The 22,224-nt window shown below is 39.7% G+C and overlaps 1 protein-coding gene across 2 annotated transcripts in view; it reads left to right on the top strand.

The window, feature by feature from the left end:
- EXPH5 (exophilin 5) overlaps positions 1 to 21,822 on the top strand; it is an 86,880-nt gene extending 65,058 nt beyond the window's left edge. For both annotated transcript variants that reach the window (XM_056561665.1, XM_056561667.1), the window contains exons 3-6: positions 3,607 to 3,760; positions 12,616 to 12,673; positions 14,931 to 15,057; positions 16,268 to 21,822. In XM_056561665.1, the coding sequence (XP_056417640.1) occupies positions 3,607 to 3,760; positions 12,616 to 12,673; positions 14,931 to 15,057; positions 16,268 to 21,108 (5,180 nt within the window). In that variant the 3' untranslated portion in view covers positions 21,109 to 21,822. The remainder of the gene's footprint in view (positions 1 to 3,606; positions 3,761 to 12,615; positions 12,674 to 14,930; positions 15,058 to 16,267) is intronic.
- Positions 21,823 to 22,224: the final 402 nt, after the last annotated feature.

Below are 22,224 nucleotides of genomic sequence, written 5' to 3'. Positions count from 1 at the left end.
CTGTGTTCCGCTCAACTCCTGGAAAACAGATACCAACTGGAAACCCAACAGACCCCATTCAAAGCCAGTAAGACCCATTGGTGTCTATTGTGCCGCGTACCATCCAGGTCCATTGCTTGTCACGGGAACGGACTCTTCGATGGAGCTCCGACGCAGGGTGGTGAAAAGCAATTGTAGGGGAAGAAAAATCCCTTCTGTCCAAAGCCTTGACACCTCATTGGCGGCCCATTTTGACCTTTTTATGGGGCCCTCTCCTAGGTTTGCCCTGCATACACAATAGAGAAAAGTCATGGCTGCTTTAAAGCACCTCTCTAAATGCTGTTAATTGAGCTGTAGCTCAGGCAATATGGCTGCCCCTATTAAAACGTTTATGGAAAGAAATTTTGACAAAATAAAATAGAAACAGATTAGAGGGAAAAAAGAATATTTCAGTATCTGCCTAACCAGTAGTTCACTGTGAAATGGCAAGATGGCTAATGCAGGTTGATCAATCTAATTACACACACACACACACACACACACACACCTATACAGTGGTCCCTCAAGTTACAATATTCGGTTCCAGGACGACCATTGTATGGTGAAACCATTGTATGTCGAGACCATAACTCTATGGAAACCTGGTATTTGGTTCTGAAGCCCCAAAATGTCATCCAAAAATAGGAAAAAGGTGAGGATTAAGGAAAAATAAATAGATAACTAATATAGATAAAGAAAGTCCTTACATGTAAAAGTAAGAAAGATCTGCTGGGAGCTGTAATCACTGTCTATGTAGAGGACAGGAGCTTCTTCAGGGTCCTGTACAGTACAAACAATGTCCTAAAAAAGTAACATGGAGCTGCCCTCACCAGGTGTCCAAAGGAGCAGCTAACTGTGGCACAGGTAAAGAGTACAGAACATGTAGTACCACCCTGTACTGTAGGGGGAGCTACCAGACAGTCAGTCAGTCAGTCAGTGCATGCACTTCAGTAATACAGGGGGTTTACAAGTGAAATGTCCATTCTGATTTATCAGTTCCTCCAGCCATTGGCACATTTCATAGATCTGGACTGTCCATAGCATATATGCGTAGTGTGTGTGAAAATGAAGTATTTCTCACAGAAAAGGATTGCAGTAATACATGTTTTGCTATACACATGTTTATTCCCTTTTGTGTGTATTGGAACTAAACCAAAAAAGGAGGAAAAAAAGCAAATTGGACATATTGTCAGCAAACTCCAAAAATGGGCTGGACAAAATTATTGGAACCCTATCAAAATTGTGGAAAAATAAGATTGTTTCAAGCATGTGATGCTCCTTTAAACTCACCTGGGGCAAGTAACAGGTGTGAGTCATATAAAAATAACACCTAAAAGCAGATAAAAAGGAGAGAAGTTCACTTTGTCTTTGCATTGTGTGTCTGTGTGTGCCACACTAAGCATGGACAACAGAAAGAGGAGAAGAGAACTGTCTGAGGACTTGAGAACCAAAATTGTGGAAAAATGTCAACAATTTCAAGGTTACAAGTCTATCTCCAGAGATCTAGATTTGCCTTTGTCCACAGTGCACAACATTATCAAGAAGTTTGCAACCCATGGCACTGTAGATAATCTCCCTGGGCGTGGATGGAAGAGAAAAATTGAACGGTGTCAACGCAGGATAGCCCGGATGGGGAATAAGCAGCCCCAAACAAGTTCCAAAGATAGTTTGCGCTGTCACTGATGCTCCCTGAGCCTGCAGGACAGCTTGAATATCTGTCGACATTTAAATGAAATGAAACGCTATGGAGGAGACCCAGGAGGACCCCACTGCTGACACAGACACATAAAAAAGAAAGACTACATTTTGCCAAAATGAACTTGAGTAAGCCAAAATCCTCCTGGGAAAATGTCTTGTGGACAGATGAGACAAAGATGGAGCTTTTTGGTAAAGCACATCATTCTACTGTTTACCGAAAATGGAATGAGGCCTACAAAGAAAAGAACACAGTACCTACAGTGAAATATGGTGGAGGTTCAATGATGTTTTGGGGTTGTTTTGCTGCCTCTGGCACTGGGGGCCATTAATGTGTGCAAGGAATCATGAAATCTGAGGATTATCAACGGATTTTGGTTCGCACTGTACAGCTCAGTGTCAGAAAGCTGGGTTTGCATTCAAGATCTTTGGTCTTCCAGCAGGACAATGACCCCAAACATATGTCACAAAGCACCAAGAAATGGATGGCAACAAAGCACTGGAGAGTTCTGAAGTGGCAGCAATGAGTCCAGATCTTAATCCCATTGAACACCTGTGGAGAGATCTTAAAATTGCTGTTGGGAAAAGGCGCCTTCCAATAAGAGAGACCTGGAGCAGTTTGCAAAGGAAGAGTGGGCCAACATTCCGACTGAGAGGTGTAAGAAGCTTATTGATGGTTATAGGAAGCCCCTGTTTTCAATTATTTTCCAAAGGGTGTGCAACCAAATATTAAGTTAAGGGTGCCAATAATTTTGTCCAGCCCATTTTTGGAGTTTGGTGACATTATGTCCAATTTGTTTTTCTTTTCCTCGCCTTTTTTGGTTGAGTTCCAATACACACAAAGGGAATAAACATGTGTATAACAAAACATGTGTTACTGCAATCCTTATCTGTGAGAAATACTTCATTTTCTGTAAAATTAATATATATACATATATATATATATATATATATATATATATATATATTATAATAAAAAAATGTATTAATTAAAAAAAATATGTGCAATTTATTCCAATATATTTTTTATATACTGTTTTTTTTATTTTTTAGTTTTTTTTATGCCAGCTTTTGGTGCCGGCAGAAGTTTTTGGCTCCTGGGATCTGACCAGCCCTGCTATAAAGGATAATATGACTTATAAAAACATATATTTGAGTCATTTAAGCAGCGCACAGTTCTAATCCCTTTTTCCTGGTGCTATAAAGTTAATGGCTGGCAGATTGCAGCGCCCATAACTTGCGTGTTGGGATTATTACTCTGGATTATCCTGTCGAGTGTTACAGTAACCCTCTATACAAGCCTAACACCTGAGGTCTGCTGATAACCAGTAACTATGTGGGATAGTCCAGTACTTATTATTTTTTTCCTCTGTGACCATATCAGTGAAGAATTTTCACAATCACACCCCGTTCCCCAGACACTGCACTTGTATTATATGAGGCGTATCTAAGCTTTGCTGCTTGTACCGCCGTCATGGAGTCGTGTGCTAACAATAGACACTAACTTTGCACTTTGATCCTGCGAATTATGAGTTTTATATGAGAAGTGCAGATGTCCATGTGGTGCACTGTATGTCGGCAGATTGTGCAGGAGACCAGGCGTGCCGGCACCTTAACGGGGGTACAGACAGATTTTTTTGTTATATATATTTTATTTTATATTTATTATTTTATTTTATATTTATTTTATATTTATTATTTTATTTTATAATATTTTATTTTATATTATTATTATTATTTTTTATCTCATTTATTTTTTATTTTTTTAAAGGAATGATTTTGGCTTCGTGTTTAACCCTATCGTTACCAGTATCTGCCATGGTGTGCCCATTGTATGTGTCTTCCCACGTGGGGAAATTGTTAATCGTGTCTTTTTTTTTTTTTTGCTTCCAGAGCCCAAATCCTCTAGAATGACAGCATCTGGAAACTTTCAGCCCCAAAAGAACTCTGGACCGTCTTTCCTCAGACTTCGCTCTCCTTTAGCTTCTTTGTTCTCCTTCAGGAAATCTGCAAAGCAGACTCTAAAACCGCCACCTGATCACGAGAGGTAATGGTTTGTTATATTCGCTATAAATCTGCAATATTGTGCATTATTTTTGCTATGTCCATGCAGCAGTTGTTTCCCAACCTGGGTGTCACGAGCTGTTGCAAAACTACAACTCCCAGCATGCCCGGACAGCCTTTGGCTGTCCGGGCATGCTGGGAGTTGTGGTTTTGCAACAGCTGGCAGCACACTGGTTGGGAAACATACAGTGCCGAGCCTCAGATTTTTGCTGCAGGTTTTCACAGGGATTGGCGCCATTAAAGTCTAATCCTTTTCGTCTCCATCCCAAATAACAAGTTGTCTCTTTCTGCGGAGAAATTGTTTTAATGCATGCATATGGGGTTGTGAGGACAATATTTAATATTTTGCTTCAGAGGCTGATTACTGACTGATTTTCGGGGGGCCGCATTCACATTTGCATCCGTTGAGTTTATAAGATTTTTTTTTTTTTTTTAAACATTATAGAATCCTGTATATATCTAGACATATCCATTGACTTCTATTGACAAATCGTATCCAACACATGGACCTGTTTTAGTCCATTTGCATTTTCATCTGGTTTATGTATTATTTTTTTTTTTTTTTTTAGATTTGTAAAGTGTAAAAATCATGGTAGGCCACAATTTTTTTTAATTCCAATTTAAATACTAACTATATATAAATTATTATTACTATTAATAAAAAAAAATTAACAAAATATATAAATAAATAAATAATAAATAAATATATAAATAAATATATAAATATAATAAATAAATATATATATATATATATATATATAAATATTAGAAAGTCCCATTATAGTCTATGGGATTTTTCTAATTGCCGTTATAACCCGTTATCGAGAATGACTGACTGTTATTTTGTAACGGGCGAATGAACGGAAGAAATAGTGCATGCACTATTTCTCCCGTTACTATCGCCCGTCAGAAAATAATGGCCGTTATTAATAACGGGCGATTAACGGGTTAAAACGGCTATTAGAAAAATCCCATAGACTATAATGGGATTTTCTAACGGCCGTTAGGGATTTTTTAACGGCTGATTTTCAAGAGTTTTATGACGGATGTTCATTACGGATGCATTTTTATAGTGTGAAAAGGGCCTAAGTTCTGATTAAAGTTACATACTTTTTTTTTTTATTTTATATTTTTTTTTTAAGAAGGATCTGATCTTGAAATATCAAGAAACATTAAAACGGATACTATTTATTTTATTTATTTATTTATTTTAACTGACAAGAACATGTGAAAACGTGCTACCCATATGCCTGACAGATATGATTTTTAGATGCACAATTATTTTTTTTTTTGTGTACAATCTTGCATTTTAACAATATGTTGGCACATGCAAAAAATTGAATGTGAATGCGGCCTTATGCACCAAAATCTTGGTCAAAGCCATCCCATGTGAACAGGTTAGAGCAGCGGTCTTCAAACTGTGGCCCTCCAGATGTTGCAAAACTACAACTCCCAGCATGCCCGGACAGCCGTTGGCTGTCCGGGCATGCTGGGAATTGTAGTTTTGCAACATCTGGAGGGCCACAGTTTGAAGACCACTGGGTTAGAGAGCCTGCACTGTAAGCTAAACAGACTGATACATTGTAGCAAACTACTTGTGCTGCTGATGTATATCTGGCAGAGCACTGGGTACAGTTGTATCCACCTCTCAGCATGGAGTAGCTATGTGAAGTGTTTCCAGCCTCTGAATGTAAACAGTCAAGTTCTCATTCACTGACAGCAAACGAGTCAATTGAAAATAATGCAGAATTGAAGCACAAAGTATATTAGAAAGTTGTAGAACTTAAAACTCTTCTTGTCTGAAGGTGCACATTTATGGACATATATAGAGATGAGCGAACTTACAGTAAATTCGATTCGTCACGAACTTCTCGGCTCGGCAGTTGATGACTTATCCTGCATAAATTAGTTCAGCCTTCAGGTACTCCGGTGGGCTGGAAAAGGTGGATAAATTCCTAGGAAAGAGTCTCCTAGGACTGTATCCACCTTTTCCACCCCACCGGAGCACCGGAAAGCTGAACTAATTTATGCAGGAAAAGTCATCAACTGCCGAGCCGAGAAGTTCGTGACGAATCGGATTTACTGTAAGTTCGCTCATCTCTAGACATATAGTCAGACTGTCATAACTTCTATATCTCTGTTATATCATAACATTGAATAAAATGTTGCTGCCACGTGTCTGGATGTTCCCGAACAATATTAGTTTAGTTGTGTGAAGATGAAATCACTAAACTCCTCTGACTACTCGCCATCAGCAGCATGTTCTCAGACCTTAAAGAGTACCTGTCACCAAACTAAAGTTTTAATATATTGTTCCTTATGTTACTATAAGACATTTTGCTATTTACTTGCTGTTAAAATTCTCTACCTTTATATGTTTTTTAATGGGATTGAAAAAACGGCCACTAGGTGGCTCTGTTCTGTTCCCAAACAATTAGTTTGGTCTCCACCCGGACTTGCAGAAGTCCAAACACAGGAAGTGGGTGTGGTGTATGGCGAGGCACAGCTCTCACAGGCTTCAAGTGACGTCGCGCCTGCTTGGGAACGCCCACTTTCTTCTGCCGGGAGCTCACACAATGTGAGCAAGGGGAAAGGTATGATACACAGCTTTTTAGTGCTCGGAAATTTTTTTTTTTAGGGCAGGAAGGGTGTTAGGAGTAGTTTAGAAAATATGGTTTGATGACAGGTACTCTTTAAATAATTCAAGAGAACCTTTTAATTCTGTGTATCCAGGTCTCTCTCATTCACCTAGATAGAACAGATAAATATTGATCCACATATCGCAAAAGAAGAACTCCGCTTCTATTTCTGCTGAGATGAATCTTTTTTTTTCCTGTGTTTGTACGCTTACTCTGAAACTAGTCTGTGTTTGATGGACATGAAAAAGGATATCCGGCTGGAGTTTTTAGTTTTTTCCAGAACAATGCCCATTCTGCCGCCTATTCGATCACTGGCTGAGGCAGGACATTGCTTTGGCCAGTAATTCGCTGAGCGGCAGAATGAAACACTGGGCCCCAACGTCACTCGGGGCCCAAGTGTCATGCTGCAGTTCAGGAAGAGAATCACAGCAGGGGACCAGAGCACCAGAGGTTTATTTTGTGTGTGTATGTGTGTGTGTATATATTTATATATACTATAGAATGGGCATTGTTTTTTAATTTAAAAAAAAACACACACACCTTCTACCGAATAACCTCTTTAGGGTAATGTCAAACGTGTGGTATTTGTTGCTGCATATTTTCCTAACATTTTGAAGTCAATGGGTAGCAAAATCAGCTGCGTATTTAGCTACCCATTGACTTCAATGGGTAGGAAAATGCAAAGCAGCAAAATACGCAGCAAAATATGGCATGTGTGGCACGCTATTCCAACAGTTAAAATTTACAGTGCTCAGGGTGGCAGTAGAACATAACAAAACTTGTACTCACCAACCAACAATCCACTGCCGGTGCCCATTTACGTTATCTGCCCTGACACACATATGCCCACTCAGCCAGTCACAAGTGACCTGCCTTAACCAGTAATTGGCTAAAGAGACATTTTCTGTGTGTCTGACAAAAAAGAGGAACCGCTAAATAAGGATGAAAGCGCAGGCATGGGCTTTGAGGAAGGTGAGTACAGGTTATTTATTTTTTTGTTATAGTGCCACCCATTCAAATGTAGAATGCATTCTCCAGATTACGAAATGAAATTCTCTCAGCTCACCTCCTCCACGGTCTGCAAGGACTCGAGCCCGGCCCAGCTTGGCCCTTGTAAGTAAATGAAGAAAAGGTGGGCCAGCAGTTCCTTTAAAATATAGATCCTTTATTGAATTTTTCCTAAAAATACAGAGCACACACCATCCACCTTCACCTGGTCAGCAAACCTCTCCTATGGACGCGCATGCGTTCGAAACACGTCCATAGGAGAGGTTTGCTGACCAGGTGAAGGTGGATGGTGTGTGCTCTGTATTTTTAAGAAAAATTCAATAAAAGATCTACATTTTAAAGGAACTGCTGGACCACCTTTTCTTCCTTTACTTACATTCTCCAGATTACCCCTTTTTTGGTACATTCACATGGGCAGATGTTTAGCCAGTTTCTCCCTGCCTGTAGAGCCGCAGCAGATTTTTCGCAGCAGAAAATCTATAACAGATTATTTTTACTTCAATGGGGTCTGCGGCGACTTAAACCTTCAGCAGAATACTGGCTTCTGAGAGTTGTTTACTTATGATATTCCCAAATTGGGATCCAATGGTGATAATTTCCTAGTACTGTAGCATTAGAAAGTAATAGTCAATACTGCATTGCTTAAAAGTAGTTTTCCAGGACTTAAAAATGTATCTCCTATCTTTAAAGGGGTACTCCGTTGCTCAGCGTTAGGAACAAACTGTTCCGAATTCTCAAGCCGGGAGCTCGTGACATCATACCCCCGCCCCCTCATGACGCCGCGCTCCGTCCCCTCAATGCAAGTCTATGGTAGGGGGTGTGACAGCCATCATGCCCCCTCCCATAGACTTGCATTGAGGGGGCGTGGTGTGACATCATGAGGGCGCGGGGGTATGACATCACGAGCTCCAGCGTTCGGAACAGTTTGTTCCAATCATTTTGTTCCAAACGCTCAGCAGCGGAGTACCCCTTTTAAAGGGTACCTCCAATGTTGTTCCCAAATAATTTTTTCTTTTAGAATTTGACTCTGGAATACCTACACAGAGCAGCCGCTCACCCCTCCGCTTACAACTGCGGAACTTCCTGCTCAATAGCACCCGTCTCCAACGAATGCGATTCTGTGGTGCTGGGCTTCGTGTTGAAGACTGGGTGCTATAGAGGCGAAGCTTTTCATTCAGTCTACCAGTACACAGTTATAAGCTTTGGAATGAGTGAGTGCTCAGTAAAGGTATTCCGATGCCTAATTCAAAAAGGTAGTAATATCTGAAAAATGACTGTGCACAATAAATTGCTTAAATGAGACTGAGCTTAAGTAACAGGCACAGCTGCTACAACATGTGTAGAGCTTCAGTGTGTGTTAGGCTATGTTGATAAGGTTGATCAATGGGATTCTGCTGCCCTGTTTACATAGCAGAATTTACGTGCCGGAAACATCTGGCCCAGAAATTCAAATTCCGGTGTCCGCAGAAAGAATAGACATGTCTATTCTTTCTGCGGACTCAGCACGGAAATGCATTGCCGTCTATAAGACGGCGCATTTCCGAGCGATCATGGCACCGGCATGTTCTGCCAGTGCTCCGCTGTCAGGTAGATGCCCGCACTGAGATTTCCCATGCGGATAGTCCCCTATGTGAACATAGCCTTACTGTAAAGATATGCAAAATAACAAAAAAGTTCAGCAAGACACATGCCCAGGTCTGCGGGTGAGAAGTGGCATTTGGGGCATTGACTATCTGACCTGGCACCTATGTTACAGAGAAATGCCTACGTTCTGTAGAAAAGTCACTCTCCCCCCAAATAACTAGATGTCCCTGTAGATAAATCAGTAGTCTCATTTCTTGTAAATAGTTTTGACTATATAATTCAGTTTATAGGTCCGAGCAGCTCACGATAAAGATACAAAATCATTACTATTACGCTTGTTTACGTACAGTGATCTAGGACTCCAGGCTTGTGGACAACAATTTTATATAAATATTTTCCTTCCTGCTTTTATAGTATGACTAGATGATGAGCGCCTCCATAAACATAACTCTGATTACTTTATTTACCAGCCCGGTGATGAAGTACTACTCTTTATAGAAAGATGATGGGGATTCTTAGGTGTTCATCACGTGATATAAATGACTCTGTTATTATAAAAAAAAAAGTGTCACTGTCATTATAAAAAATTTAATTTGACATGTCGCAGAGACATGTCTAGAGTTTTGAACGAGCAGTAAGTAGCTTATGCATAAAGGGTTACTCCGCCCCTAGACATCTTATCCCTTATGCAAAGGCTGCGGCACCCCAGACATCCGGTGCACGGAGCAAACTATGCTCCTTGCCGGATGACTGGTGATGCGGGGTGAAGGCTCGTGACGTCACGGCCCCACCCCCTTAATGCAAGTCTATGGGACGGGGCGTGACTGAGTGAGTGGTTGGCAGGAATACAGAGCAGAGATGTCCTTAACTGCAGGTACTACTACTCCCAACATGGAGCACACTCTGCTCCATCCTGGGAGCTGTAGTACCTGCATTAATAGACAGATCGCAGCGAGTGTCACTGACACCCGCTGTGATCCTCCTGTATAATGTATAGATGCGGCGGCCGCTCTCCTATGGTCCCCTGCACTGACGTATATATACACCTATTAATATTTCCCACATAGAGTTGTGATTGGCTGGAACCATCTGGCCAATCACAGCTCTCTGTGGGAAATATGAATATGTGTATATATACGTCAATGCAGGGGACCATTAGAGATGAGCGAACTTACAGTAAATTCGATTCATCACGAACTTCTCGGCTCAGCAGTTGATGACTTATCATGCATAAATTAGTTCAGCTTTCAGGTGCTCCCGTGGGCTGGAAAAGGTGGATACAGTCCTAGGAGACTCTTTCCTAGGACCGTATCCACCTTTTCCAGACCACCAGTGCACCTGAAAGCTGAACTAATTTATGCAGGATAAGTCATCAACTGCCGAGCCGAGAAGTTCGTGACAAATCGAATTTACTGTAGGTTCCCTCATCTCTAGGGACCATAGAAGGGTGGCCGGCCGCATCTATACACTATATAGGAGGATCGCAACGGGTGTCAGAAGTGACACCGGGGGCCATCTGTCAATTAGTACAGATACTACTACTCCCATCATGGAACAGTGTGCTCCATGCTGGGAGTAGTAGTACTCCCTAAAAAAAAATATAATTTTTTTAAATGTGAAAAACACTTCATTTTTATTATCGGCTAAATTTTTAGTGCCCTGCCTTACCACATAAATTGATCCCTGTTTAAAAATTTTAATTTTGTTATAAAAAAGATACATTTTGTTAAATACAATTTTTTCCATCACTACTGTATCTTTATTATTATTTTTTAATGGTACTCTATGAAACTTTTATAAAAAAGGTATCTCCATCACTTTTATGGATCGTGAAAGTCCAAAAAAGAATAAAAAACGCCTGCAAAAACGCCAAAGTTTAAAATCCACATGGCGTTTTTCTTGGCGTTTTTTCACTCCCATCGACCTCTATGGAAGGAAAACGCCAAGATTTAACCCAAAAAAAGTCAGTCTCAACAAGAGGTCGTTTTTGAAAAACTGCTAAGGAGCCCAAAATAGCAGAAAGACTTCAGAAGGATAAAAAAAAAAAAGCCAAACTGAAAAACGCCAAGTGGATATGGTATTTTGCAGTTAACATCTGGCCACAGCTTTTTTTTTTACTAAAAAAAAACTCCATGCGGCAGAATGGGTGTTTTTATGGGCATTTTTGCCAAAAAAAAAATAAAGTAGAAATCTAGCCTTACAAAGATTGTACCCCTAGCTGTTGTACCCCCATCATGAGAGTTGTAGTTTAGGAACAGCTGGAGGCTGTAGTGGTGCAGTGGTGATCTCCTATACAGGATACCAGCACACTTTACAGCCAGTATTCAGTATGCTGCAAAATACACAGTAGTCTGCCTGCATAAAGATAGATGACCCCTAGTGGTGGCTATTTTTCATTTTTGATTTTTTAGTAAAATATATATATATTTTTTTTAATAAATGTATATTTAAAAAAAGTAATCTTATCAGTTGTACTAGAAAATATAAAATGTTTTTCATAATGACAGTGCCTCTTTAAAGCAAGTTTAACCTGCTATAAAAATAGGATTGTGTACATCACCTTATAACAATGGTCTTCTCTAGATGTAGGCCATGGTCAGCATTAAGCAGGCTAGAATGCGGGTCTCGCCCTATACCTAATGTATGTTTTGTTTCGGGTGCCTGCGTTGCTTGGTGATATTCAACCACGGCTCTGAGATTTGGCGATCATTTCGTACTAAAGCATGTAAGAACCTGATGCCTCAGATGAGTGACAGCTCATACGCGTCACCGCCTTTCCCTCAAGAACTTCACAATTATTAAAGAAATAAGTTCTGGCGTGCTGGGAGGCAGGGTAGGACACCCTCACGAGGCACTCACTTTATGTGTCTGTGATTTGGCTTCATCTCCGCTCAGGGAGTCATTCGGAATGGATTATACATTGATAGAAGACGTTCTTATATTGAAATCTTCTCCTTGTCGAAACTGAATAGCAAGGTGATGATCCCACACACTCGGTACTGTGTTGAAACTTAATCTTTATTTTTCATGTATTTAACTATTTACTGCTAATTGATAACTGTGTAACTTAAAGCTGCTTTGTTCTTGCTCCGTGGGAGGGAGGGCGGATAGAAAGTACAATGCACAGGCGACAGATATAGAAGATACCTGTCCTGGTAAAAACTTTTATCTCTAAATTGCACATCTACTCTTAAATACAATTGTATTTTATGCTATTTTAGTATCCTAAAAATAGGTTAAAAAAATGTGTACTTTTGTGGTTTTGTTTTTAGAGATATAAATTAATTCATTGAGTTAAATAATTAAATAATTCCTGCAGTCATTGAGTTAAATACAATTTTGGCAGCTTGTAGTCATCACTAGGGGAGATTCAGCTCTGTCTATGCAGAGGATTTGGAGCTCTGTATCAGAAAGCACCAACCTCTATAAAAATGTCATGAATTGATCAGTATGTTCATCCTAAAAAAAAGACTGTGCTAAAAGGTAAGAGCTCATTGTAACGTAGCATACTTTTAGAGACCAGTGTTCTTTCAAGTTTTTGTTTCCTGTACTTTTATATTTTAAAATGCTTTAAATAAAAATAATAATGCTTCATTCTTCTCCTCAGACATGGCATCTACTCTATCAGTGGCCAGTTACCGACAAACACTGACGGCAAGAAAAAGGTAGATACGTGTTTTGCAAAACTTTACTTAAGTTCCGTTTTGTGCTTTTTTATTTATTTTTATACATATTTACCTATTTTTTATTTATTTATTTTAAATAACTAAAAGCATAACCACAGATTCCATTTTTCCTAATGCAAAAAAATATTATCTACATTTTGAAAATATAAAATTCATAGTTTCCTTTTGAAACAATTTCTTATTTTTAAAGGGGTACTCCGGCACCTAGAAATCTTATTCTCTATCCAAAGGATAAGGGGATAAGATGCCTGATTGCGGGGGTCCCCAGCGGCGGTGATCTTGCACCCCAGTTAAAATCAGACGTCACACGCCGCCGGCCCCGTGGTCGCCGGTAATCAGACCCGGAGCGAACATGCTCCAGGGACTGATTTTAACTGGGGTGCTGCGTGCAATATCACAGGGGTCCCCAGTGGCAGGACCCCTGCGATCAGGCATCTTATCCCCTATCCTTTGGATAGGGGATAAGATGTCTAAGCGCTGGAGTACCCCTTTAATTAATAATGTTTTATTATTTATTTTAAAGGGGAACTCCGGTGGAAAGAAGTAGAAAACAAATGTTTTAAAATCAACTGGTGCCTGAAAGTTAAACAGATTTGTAAATTACTTCTATTAAAAAATCTTAATCCTTCCAGTACTTATTTGCTGCTGTATAAAACAGAGAAATGTGTGAATTTCTTTCCAGTCTGACAACAGTGCTCTCTGCTGACACCTCTGTCCGTGTCAGAACTGTCCAGATTAGAATCATATCCCCATAGAAAACCTCTCCTACTGGGCAGTTCCTGACATGGACAGAGGTGTCAGTAGAGAGCACTGTTGTCAGGCTGGAAAGAACTTCACAAACTTCTCTGTAGTATATCTGTAGTATATAGAAGCTGATAAGTACTAGAAGGGTTAAGATTTTTAAATAAAAGTGATCTACAAACCTGTTTAACTTTCTTACACCAGTTGATTTGAAAAAACTTTTTTTTTCCACCAGAGTTCCCCTTTAAATATAATGTAAGGGCATTAAGCAATTGTTGACATGAGGACAAGTCTAATCAAATACAATTTGATATCATTAAAGGGAACCGGTCAGGTTTGTTACGCTTTCCTCGCTGAGGGCAGCATAATATAGCGACAGACACAGGTGTTGCTGCTTCTACCCATTCGCTGACTAACAGATTTTTCCATATGTCATACGGAGAAATCTGTCAATTATCAGCGGGTGGGTGGGGGCAGTGGCACCTAATGAATAATGGTGACTCTTCTCTGTTGGCGCTGGCCACGTGCTGCTTGCTTCTGAATGTAAGACCTTGTAACCTACTGTACATTTTGCCATAAGGGATAGCTGAAAAGTGTGTCTGTGGTTATATTATGCGGCTCTCAGCGAGGACAGCAGAACCAATCTGACCGGTTCCCTTTGATGATATCAAACTGTATTTGATTAACCCTGTCCTCATGTCAACAATTGCATAATTACATAAAATTACATTAAAAAAGTAAATTAAAAATAAGAAATTGTTTCAAAAGGAAACTATGATTTTTTTTGATTTCCAAAATGTAACAGTAGTAGAGGCTATAATTCCTTCTGGGAATTTTATTCTATTATGTTAAAGGGGTACTCCGCCGCTAGACATGTTATCCCCTATCCAAAATGGCTGGGGTGCCAGCGGCCGGGGGGGGTCATGCCCCCTCCCATAGACATGAATGGAGGGGGTGTGGCGTGATGTCACGATCATAGAAGCCCCAGGCGATCAGGCATGTTATCCCCTATCCTTTGGATAGGGGATAACCTGTCTAGGGGCAGAGTACCCCTTTAACAACATCATGAATGCAGAGTTGAAAGATTGTAGGAAGACACTTGGGGTACGTTAACGCATAAATAATCTGCTGCGGCTTACCCACAGCTGAAATTCTGCTTGTGGAATGGGATAAATCTGCAAGCGGAATTTTAGCTGCAGCTAACCCACAGCAGATTATGTGAACGTACCCTTATATGTTTCATACCCGTATATGTTTCATACCCTTATATGTTTCATACCCTTATATGTTTCATACCCTTATATGTTTCATACCCTTATATGTTTCATACCCTTATATGTTTCATATGTTGGTACACAAGCTGTAAGTCTATAATTACATTGCTGAAATTATGTGTATGTGGGCTGAATTTATCAAAAGCAAGTGTTGTAACTTATTTGCTGGACTACCTCCTTAAGTAACTTTCTTTACTTTACTTTTAAATTTTTTTTTACAGTTTGACATTTACCATTCTGGAAGAAGTGTAAAACAGATTGCTGGATTATTCGAAGCACAGCAGAGCAGGGCAAGAGAAAATGACAGCACAAAGGCCTCCACCCAGCTTGAAAGGGAAGTTTTTCAAGGTTAGTAGTTGATGTCCAAATATTAGGATACACAAAAAAAAATTTGGAATCCATTTCAAATGTACAAGGGCTTTGAACCCAAAACTATACAACAATTTGATATTATTAGTGTAATAATCCTCTAATCTGTAGGAGAGGTCAGTTAACACTTTAAGGGATTGCAGAGGATGTTTGATTCCTTGTATGTGGCTTACTGTGCCATCAGATGGCTCAGTCTTTCTTGGTGTGCCTGTAGGGCCACTATGTAGAACTATGACGAAGTGCAGTAGCGCGAAACGTACGTTGGGGTAAGTGCAGGTGGCATCTGGCTCTACATTGGGTTATCCTTATGGTTCTATCTATGCATTTTTATAATCTATACCATTGTGATACACGTTATTATATGTACTGTATTGTTGGTATATAGTCTACCATTTCCATGCAGCTATAGCCACTCTATTTCCAATGTTTATTTGGCCTCTGCCTCCTGTATTCTCTCAGTCCTGTGCACCATGCTCTTGTATTCTGATTGTATTCATATTCATATATATATACTCAATAAAAAATTTAGCATTTTTTTTGGTATTTTGTGTAATGCTGGCATTTGTTTGGGCGTCTGATTATTTGATATTCCAGCAATCTATGCTTGCTTAGTCATTTATGTTTGGTGACAGAATTTGGAATTTCTTGCATATATGTTATGCTGGTTGGCCACCTGCCCGATATGACTGATGTGTTCCTTCAGTCAGAACGGGACCAGCCAGGGAGTGAAGCGTGCTGCCGCTTCAGCCGACAATTTAATGATTGCAGCTGGTCTGAGGAATGAGACCTGGTGTGATCTAAACTTTTGACAAGTCTGGACAACATGTCCAAAAGTTTATACAAACGATAGTAACACTTTAATATTGCCTGCATTACTTTGTTAGCTAAAACTGTATCTGTACATTCATCTATTTAGTAGAGTTGGCAAACATAGACAACAGCAATTATAAGACAGTGACTCATACATTCCTTTTTATATGGATAATTACACTGAGCATTGCCATGTCTAGGGACGACTAGCCAAGAGGCAGTTCATAGTAAGAAATAATGTATAGGCTTTTGTTCAATCCTTATATCATATAAAATATATGTGATACTGCAAGTCCTCAGTGGTAATGTTATTTTCATGCAGAAACTTTGTACAAACCTTAGTAATGAAATGTGATCTAAATGGAATTATTTGTTTCAGTTTTAGGAGATCTGGATCAAAAACTTGCTCAAGAACAGAGTCACAAGCAAACACTGAGGACTAGTAGACTTTCAAGCTATAAGCATGGAAGGCAATATGGCAAAGAAGATTCACTCCATAATAATACAACCGAGCCTAAAAAAGTATATAACAGTTTATCTTCTCCTGATGGAAGAAAAAATGTGTCACTTGAGGCGACACACAAAACATATGCCACGTACCAGCCAAGAAATTTTTATGAAATGTACTCAAACAGACAACGCTCGGCTTCCAAACCAGAGACTTCCAACAAAAACTTCTACAAGAAGAGTCCATCAGTCTTCTCATCTGTAATCAATACGTCAAGTTCATCTCCTTCATTTTCATCGAGTAGTTTGCATCAGTCTTCTTCAAGCATAGACCTAGATAGGACAAGGCCGCATAAGTCAAGGAGGACACCCATCACATCTATTAAATGGAGTAATGCATTTAATTCTGGGCAACCTGTGGAGACTGGTAGACCTGTCAGAACACTATCTGCTCTGGATCTTACAAATCTTGGTAAATCCATATATCATAGCAGGGTTTTTGATCTGCACAAGTACAAAAATACACCAAGCGTACCAGAGTCTACTTCAGATGACTTTCATCAAGTTAGCAATATTAACAATATCACAAACGCATCATCAATGAAAAGTGCAGATGATAGAGCCACTGGATATTACAAAACTGACTCTATAGACAATGGTCCTAAAGTCCAACTTTCCACACCTTCTGAAAGGTATTGGGATGAGGAATATAAGGAAAATTCTATAAATGGCAATGAAATGAGTAGAACGTCTGTTGAGAATTCGAGGAACAATGACATGGAATTAGAACCTATGGAAGTGGAAATTGATATACCTGTAGAAAAAAATACTTGTGTGGCAGATGATCTAAAGGGTGAAACAGAGGAGGCTTCTAGTGATCTACGGAACCTCAGTTTGCAAACTGAGAACTTGTCTTCTAAAGCAGACCTAATAAATAAAGAGTGTAAAATGGAGGTAGACAATGAACAGTCTGATATCCAAAACAAAGATGTCCCTATGGATTGTACTTTCCATGATCCTAATCTGCTTGGAATATCCTCTAGTCACATATCAGAACCAGAGATCCTGAGTGTTGCTGCTCCAAATGTCTTCCTTCACTCTAGCAATATGAGTTTATCGACTTCTGTTGACCATGGTCCTGGTGCTCAAGAAGACCCACCACAAAGAGAAATGCCTGGATTTACAAACCATAATCGGGCATTAAATCCCAAAATGTTCAGTTCTTTCGAATCTAAAACATCATATAAAATTGATACTCCCCCTTATATGGAATTTAAATCTTCAAAAACCAATGATCGGGAAAGCACATTAGCTCATAAAAGATCTAGTTTGTCTAGTAATGTCAGAGATATTGGGGGAAGATTTTCTTGGATGAATGGGAGAAGGGGATCAAATGACAACCACACAAGTTTCCGATCTGATACGCTTAAGTTTCAGAAAAGAAATGCATCCTCTCTCCCGGATTTAATCGACCAGGACAGTGACATTTTACCTAGTGATGCTGAGGTAACATTTCCTAACAGGAGTTGTGGAAATGTTGTGGATTATGATGCTACTAGTGTTCCTGAAACAAAATCTTCAAGGACTTATAATGACTCAAGGGGACAGTACTTGGAAAATAATTCAAAATACGAGCAACCTGATGTCCAAAATACCACTCTTCAACCAGAAAACTTGGGTTCAAGAATTTCTCACTATCTACACAAGCCATATAGGTCATCTTATAGCTCAACAGTATTAAAAAAAATAGACCAAAAGACAACTTACCCGACCACAGACCCCTATCTGACAAATAGGCAGTCAAAAGGTTTTATGTCAGATACTCTAAAGTTTAAAAGTTCGTCCTCTATGCCAGATCTGATTGATCAGGACAGTGGCGAGTTTGGTAATGAATCTAGAACTATATTTAAAAACAATTGTGAACGTGATGGGGTGTGCCATACCTCCACTGTTCTTGAAACACTGCCTTCAAGGATCCCTGAAGAAAGAAAGGAAGTGTACTTGGATAGCAGTTCAAGATATGGGCGATCTTGTCTCCAAGATATCATTCGACAACCAAAAAAATCTATTTTAACCCCTTGGCAGTCTTTACAAAAACTGTCTACATTTTCCTATGGTACAGAAGAAGATAGGACATTGATGGTCACTGAAAAAAAGATGGATGTCTCCGAAGTAGCAAATCAGGCGGACACATTGAATGAGAATAGTAAAGTTGAGAAAATGTTAAATTTAGAAGAGACCTCTCCATTTTCTCACGTACATGCACAGTCTGTCAACTTTAAAAGAAGTCAATACAATGGACAGAGTGGATCTGACTCTAATAATAACAATACAAGACCAGTAGAGGGAATAGCAGCTTCTGCCGTATATAATAAAAATGTTCTTCAAAAACATCCTGAGACTAAAGAAGTGAGAGTATCAAAACCTGATACCTTTCCCAAACCTAACCCCACAGCACTTTATCGACAGGAAGCGGTTTCATGGGCAAATCAGAAAAACACTGTCAAAGACCTGCAAGTCAAACAGGGTAGTGAATCAGAAAGCAACCTAACCCAAACTTTGACTTATCAGTTGGATCAGGAAGCAAACAATAGAGCTGCTGAAGATACAGAACCACCCAAAGTCAGAGACTCATCAAGCTTTCCTGACAGCCAAACTGGGAAGGATTTACAGAAGGACAACCTGAGCAAAGCTACACACCTGCCTACTACTGAGAAGAAGTCAACAAACCTACTAAAACAGCACTTATTTGTGGCACCAGAACCTTATAAACGTAATATCCCTATACGTGTCATCCCCAAGCCAGAGTGGAATCTCTCCACAAGTTCTGGAGATAACCAGACCCCATCCTCCCAGGAAGCTAAACCTATTAAGGATCTTTTATATGAAAAATTATCTCAAGATGGTTTACACCAGCATAAAACATACACCTGTGAACAGGTGGTTAAAAATACTGAAATTTATGAAGGCCTTACAGATTGTTCCTACACTGAAATAGATAAAATTGAGTATCGAAAAGTTGTCTCAGTCTATTATAGCCTTCCTCGCAAATTCTCAAAGGGGACTTCCGAGCTGTCGAAGAACAACCTGAAAAACATTGATAAGACCCTTGAGAAAAATAGAGCACCTACCGCACTCCTAGATAAAATAGGTAGGTATTACAAGGAGGAACAAGATACCAATCACCAAAATTTAGAAAATTCATCAACTATCTTTACAGAAAGTATACACAGTGATAAGGTACTCTCAAAGGAGGCTCCTTGTAAAAAACATCATTTGAATTTTCACATAATTCCTTTAGAAACAAAGCTTATGAAAAATGGTAGCAGGCCAAATTCTGGGATGGAAAACGATGATTATGTGAATAAGTTTAGTTCCTTACACATTTCTGAAAATGAAAATTACTATACAGCAAAGGAGGACCCACAAAATGAAAACGAATACAGTCCCTCAAGACCCACCCCTAAATATTCTTCAAATACTTATTATTATACTTTACCAAATAGGAAATCCAATCTCAAAGACCTGGAAAGAAATGTTCTGGAGGGAGACATTGCAATGGCGCGAGATAGGTTTAACATATACCCAAGTAGCAGAATCCTAGAGCCTTCTCCTCCAGAATCCCGGGATGTTTTCGCATCCCCAACATTCTATGATAACCTTAATCATTCCCCTTGCTACGATTTCATGCACCTGCAGGCAAACAACAAGCGAGACTATAACAGTAATAACAATTTTGCGAGAGATTGTGGTGGTTTGCCCCAAAAAAACTCCATGGATGAAGGTTTATTTTCAAGAGAAGACTTGCGTTCATTCTACAAATCAAAAAGCCAAAGCAAGTCATACAGCACAGAAGACCTCTCGCCACATGTGGAAAGTAACACCAGCCCAACCAGCCCACAGACTGATTACAATAGTTCAGTCTTCACTAAAAACAATGATCTAAATCGACCTCGGCCTTCATACTGTTCAGAGTTTGTCCAAAAGAAAATGAAGCCAATAAATAAAAAAAAGTTTACCTTCTCCTTTGACAATTCAAGTCAAGAAAGTGTAAATCCAAAACAAACTGGTTCCTATGGTGAGACGGTTCAGACATCTGATGCCGATTCGCCATCTGTGACCTACTATCCAAAGGACAGCTATTCATCCCATGTCAGTAAACATTTTGGCCAAGGAAGCCCCAAGCATTCCCAAAATGACCCATATTCCAATTTGTATCGTTCAAAGAGCATGAAGTTTTTAAACACTGAAGGTCAAGAGAACATCATGGACTACAACAGAAAAAGTGATGGAAGTTTTTCTTCAAAAAGCTGTGGTGGAACTTTGAGGGGCAAAAGTCCTTTTACTACCAGTGCCTGGAACAGGAGATTTTCAGATAATGTTTTAGATGAAAATGACAATTGGCCAGTTTCTGAAGAAACCTCTGAACGCAAGCCTGTGTTTACATCAAAGTCCCTCGATTATGGGATTTTTGGGAAGGAGCAACAAGAGGCTATTTTAAACAATGTTAAGCGGTCACTCACTGAGGGCAGGCTATGGAGGCCAAGTTTCCTCAAATATCCTGGGTTCCTGAGAACTGAGGAATGTTGTTCTTCTCAGGAAATAAATCCAGTAGGTCGATCACCTGATGACGTCTCATCTCAGGGACCTAATTTTAAAAAACCTCTTAATATCTACGAGGATGAGCCTGTTGTTTCTTCAGATTCTGATACGGACACCACCACGGATGATGAATATTACTTAGATGAAAATGACAAAGAGTCAGAACTGTGAGCTTGTCCAAAATGGTGACCGAGACAGTATCGTGGCTTATTTGACTAGATACTGACCAATTGGAGGACTTCTCTCCATCCTTTGGTAATTTTAAGTGCAATATAAAACCCCACAGATCTGGAACAATACACACGTGCACTCTTGAAATGCCTTTTTAATATATACCTGTTTTTCCTATCATATAATTCTGAGACCTCATCTTGTGTATTGTGCTGATCCTCAGTTATTCCTCCAGGAAATGTATTGAGATGGTTAAACCCAGCTGTCAGCACCAATTGGACAGTGTCAGATAGTGGCGCACTGCAGTCTGAAGGGGAAGTCGTCAGTTTGTTCAGACATTTCCAGGAAGAATAATCGAGAAATAGCGCTCTGTTCTAAGAAAAGATGCAATAGAGCCTGGGGAATACATGTATGTACTAAAATAGACATGAGAGCGGAGAGGTCCTCTATAAATGGAGGCTGATCATGAGATGGAAGCATGTAAGTATGACTAGAAGAACCTTCATGAGACACCGGCTCTTATGGAATCTACTAGTAAATGATGTAGTGGCACTCTAATGTATATTGTGGGTAGACATGATTTGCACCTTACTAGCAGGAAAGCTGCACAGTGGGGAAGATTTATGAAAACTTGTGTAGGAAAAGTGGTGCAGTTGCCCATAGCAACTAATCAGATTGCTGCTTTCATTTTTCACAGGTCTCTTCAAAAATGAAAGAAGCGATCTGATTGGTTGCCATGTGCAACTGCACCACTCTTCCTCTGTACAGGTTTTGATAAATCTCCCCCAGTGACTTATTAATACTTAGTTACCTTATAACCCCTTTATGAGGATATCCCCTGGTGTATATAAGGCATGTGTAGTCTTGAGGATCAAATCTGTCGCACCCAACTTTACCAGCTGAAGTGAATGGCTCATATACAGGAACAGCTCAGGATTAGAAGAAAAGAGCTGCTTACTTCCAGAAACAGCGCCACACTGTTCCATGGGCTGTGTGTGGTATTGCAGCTTAGCTCCACCTATGTAAAATGGGACAGACTTACAGTACCTCACTCAACCGGTCTGCAGGCTCAGCTTGGTGTCTTGTGCAATCATAGTTTTACTAAAAAAAAGAGAA

This window comes from Hyla sarda, chromosome 2 (assembly GCF_029499605.1).
Source record: "Hyla sarda isolate aHylSar1 chromosome 2, aHylSar1.hap1, whole genome shotgun sequence".
NCBI classification, from domain to species: Eukaryota; Metazoa; Chordata; class Amphibia; order Anura; family Hylidae; genus Hyla; species Hyla sarda.
Note: the sequence above shows the minus strand (reverse complement) of the source record. Positions and strands in the feature narration are given on the sequence as shown.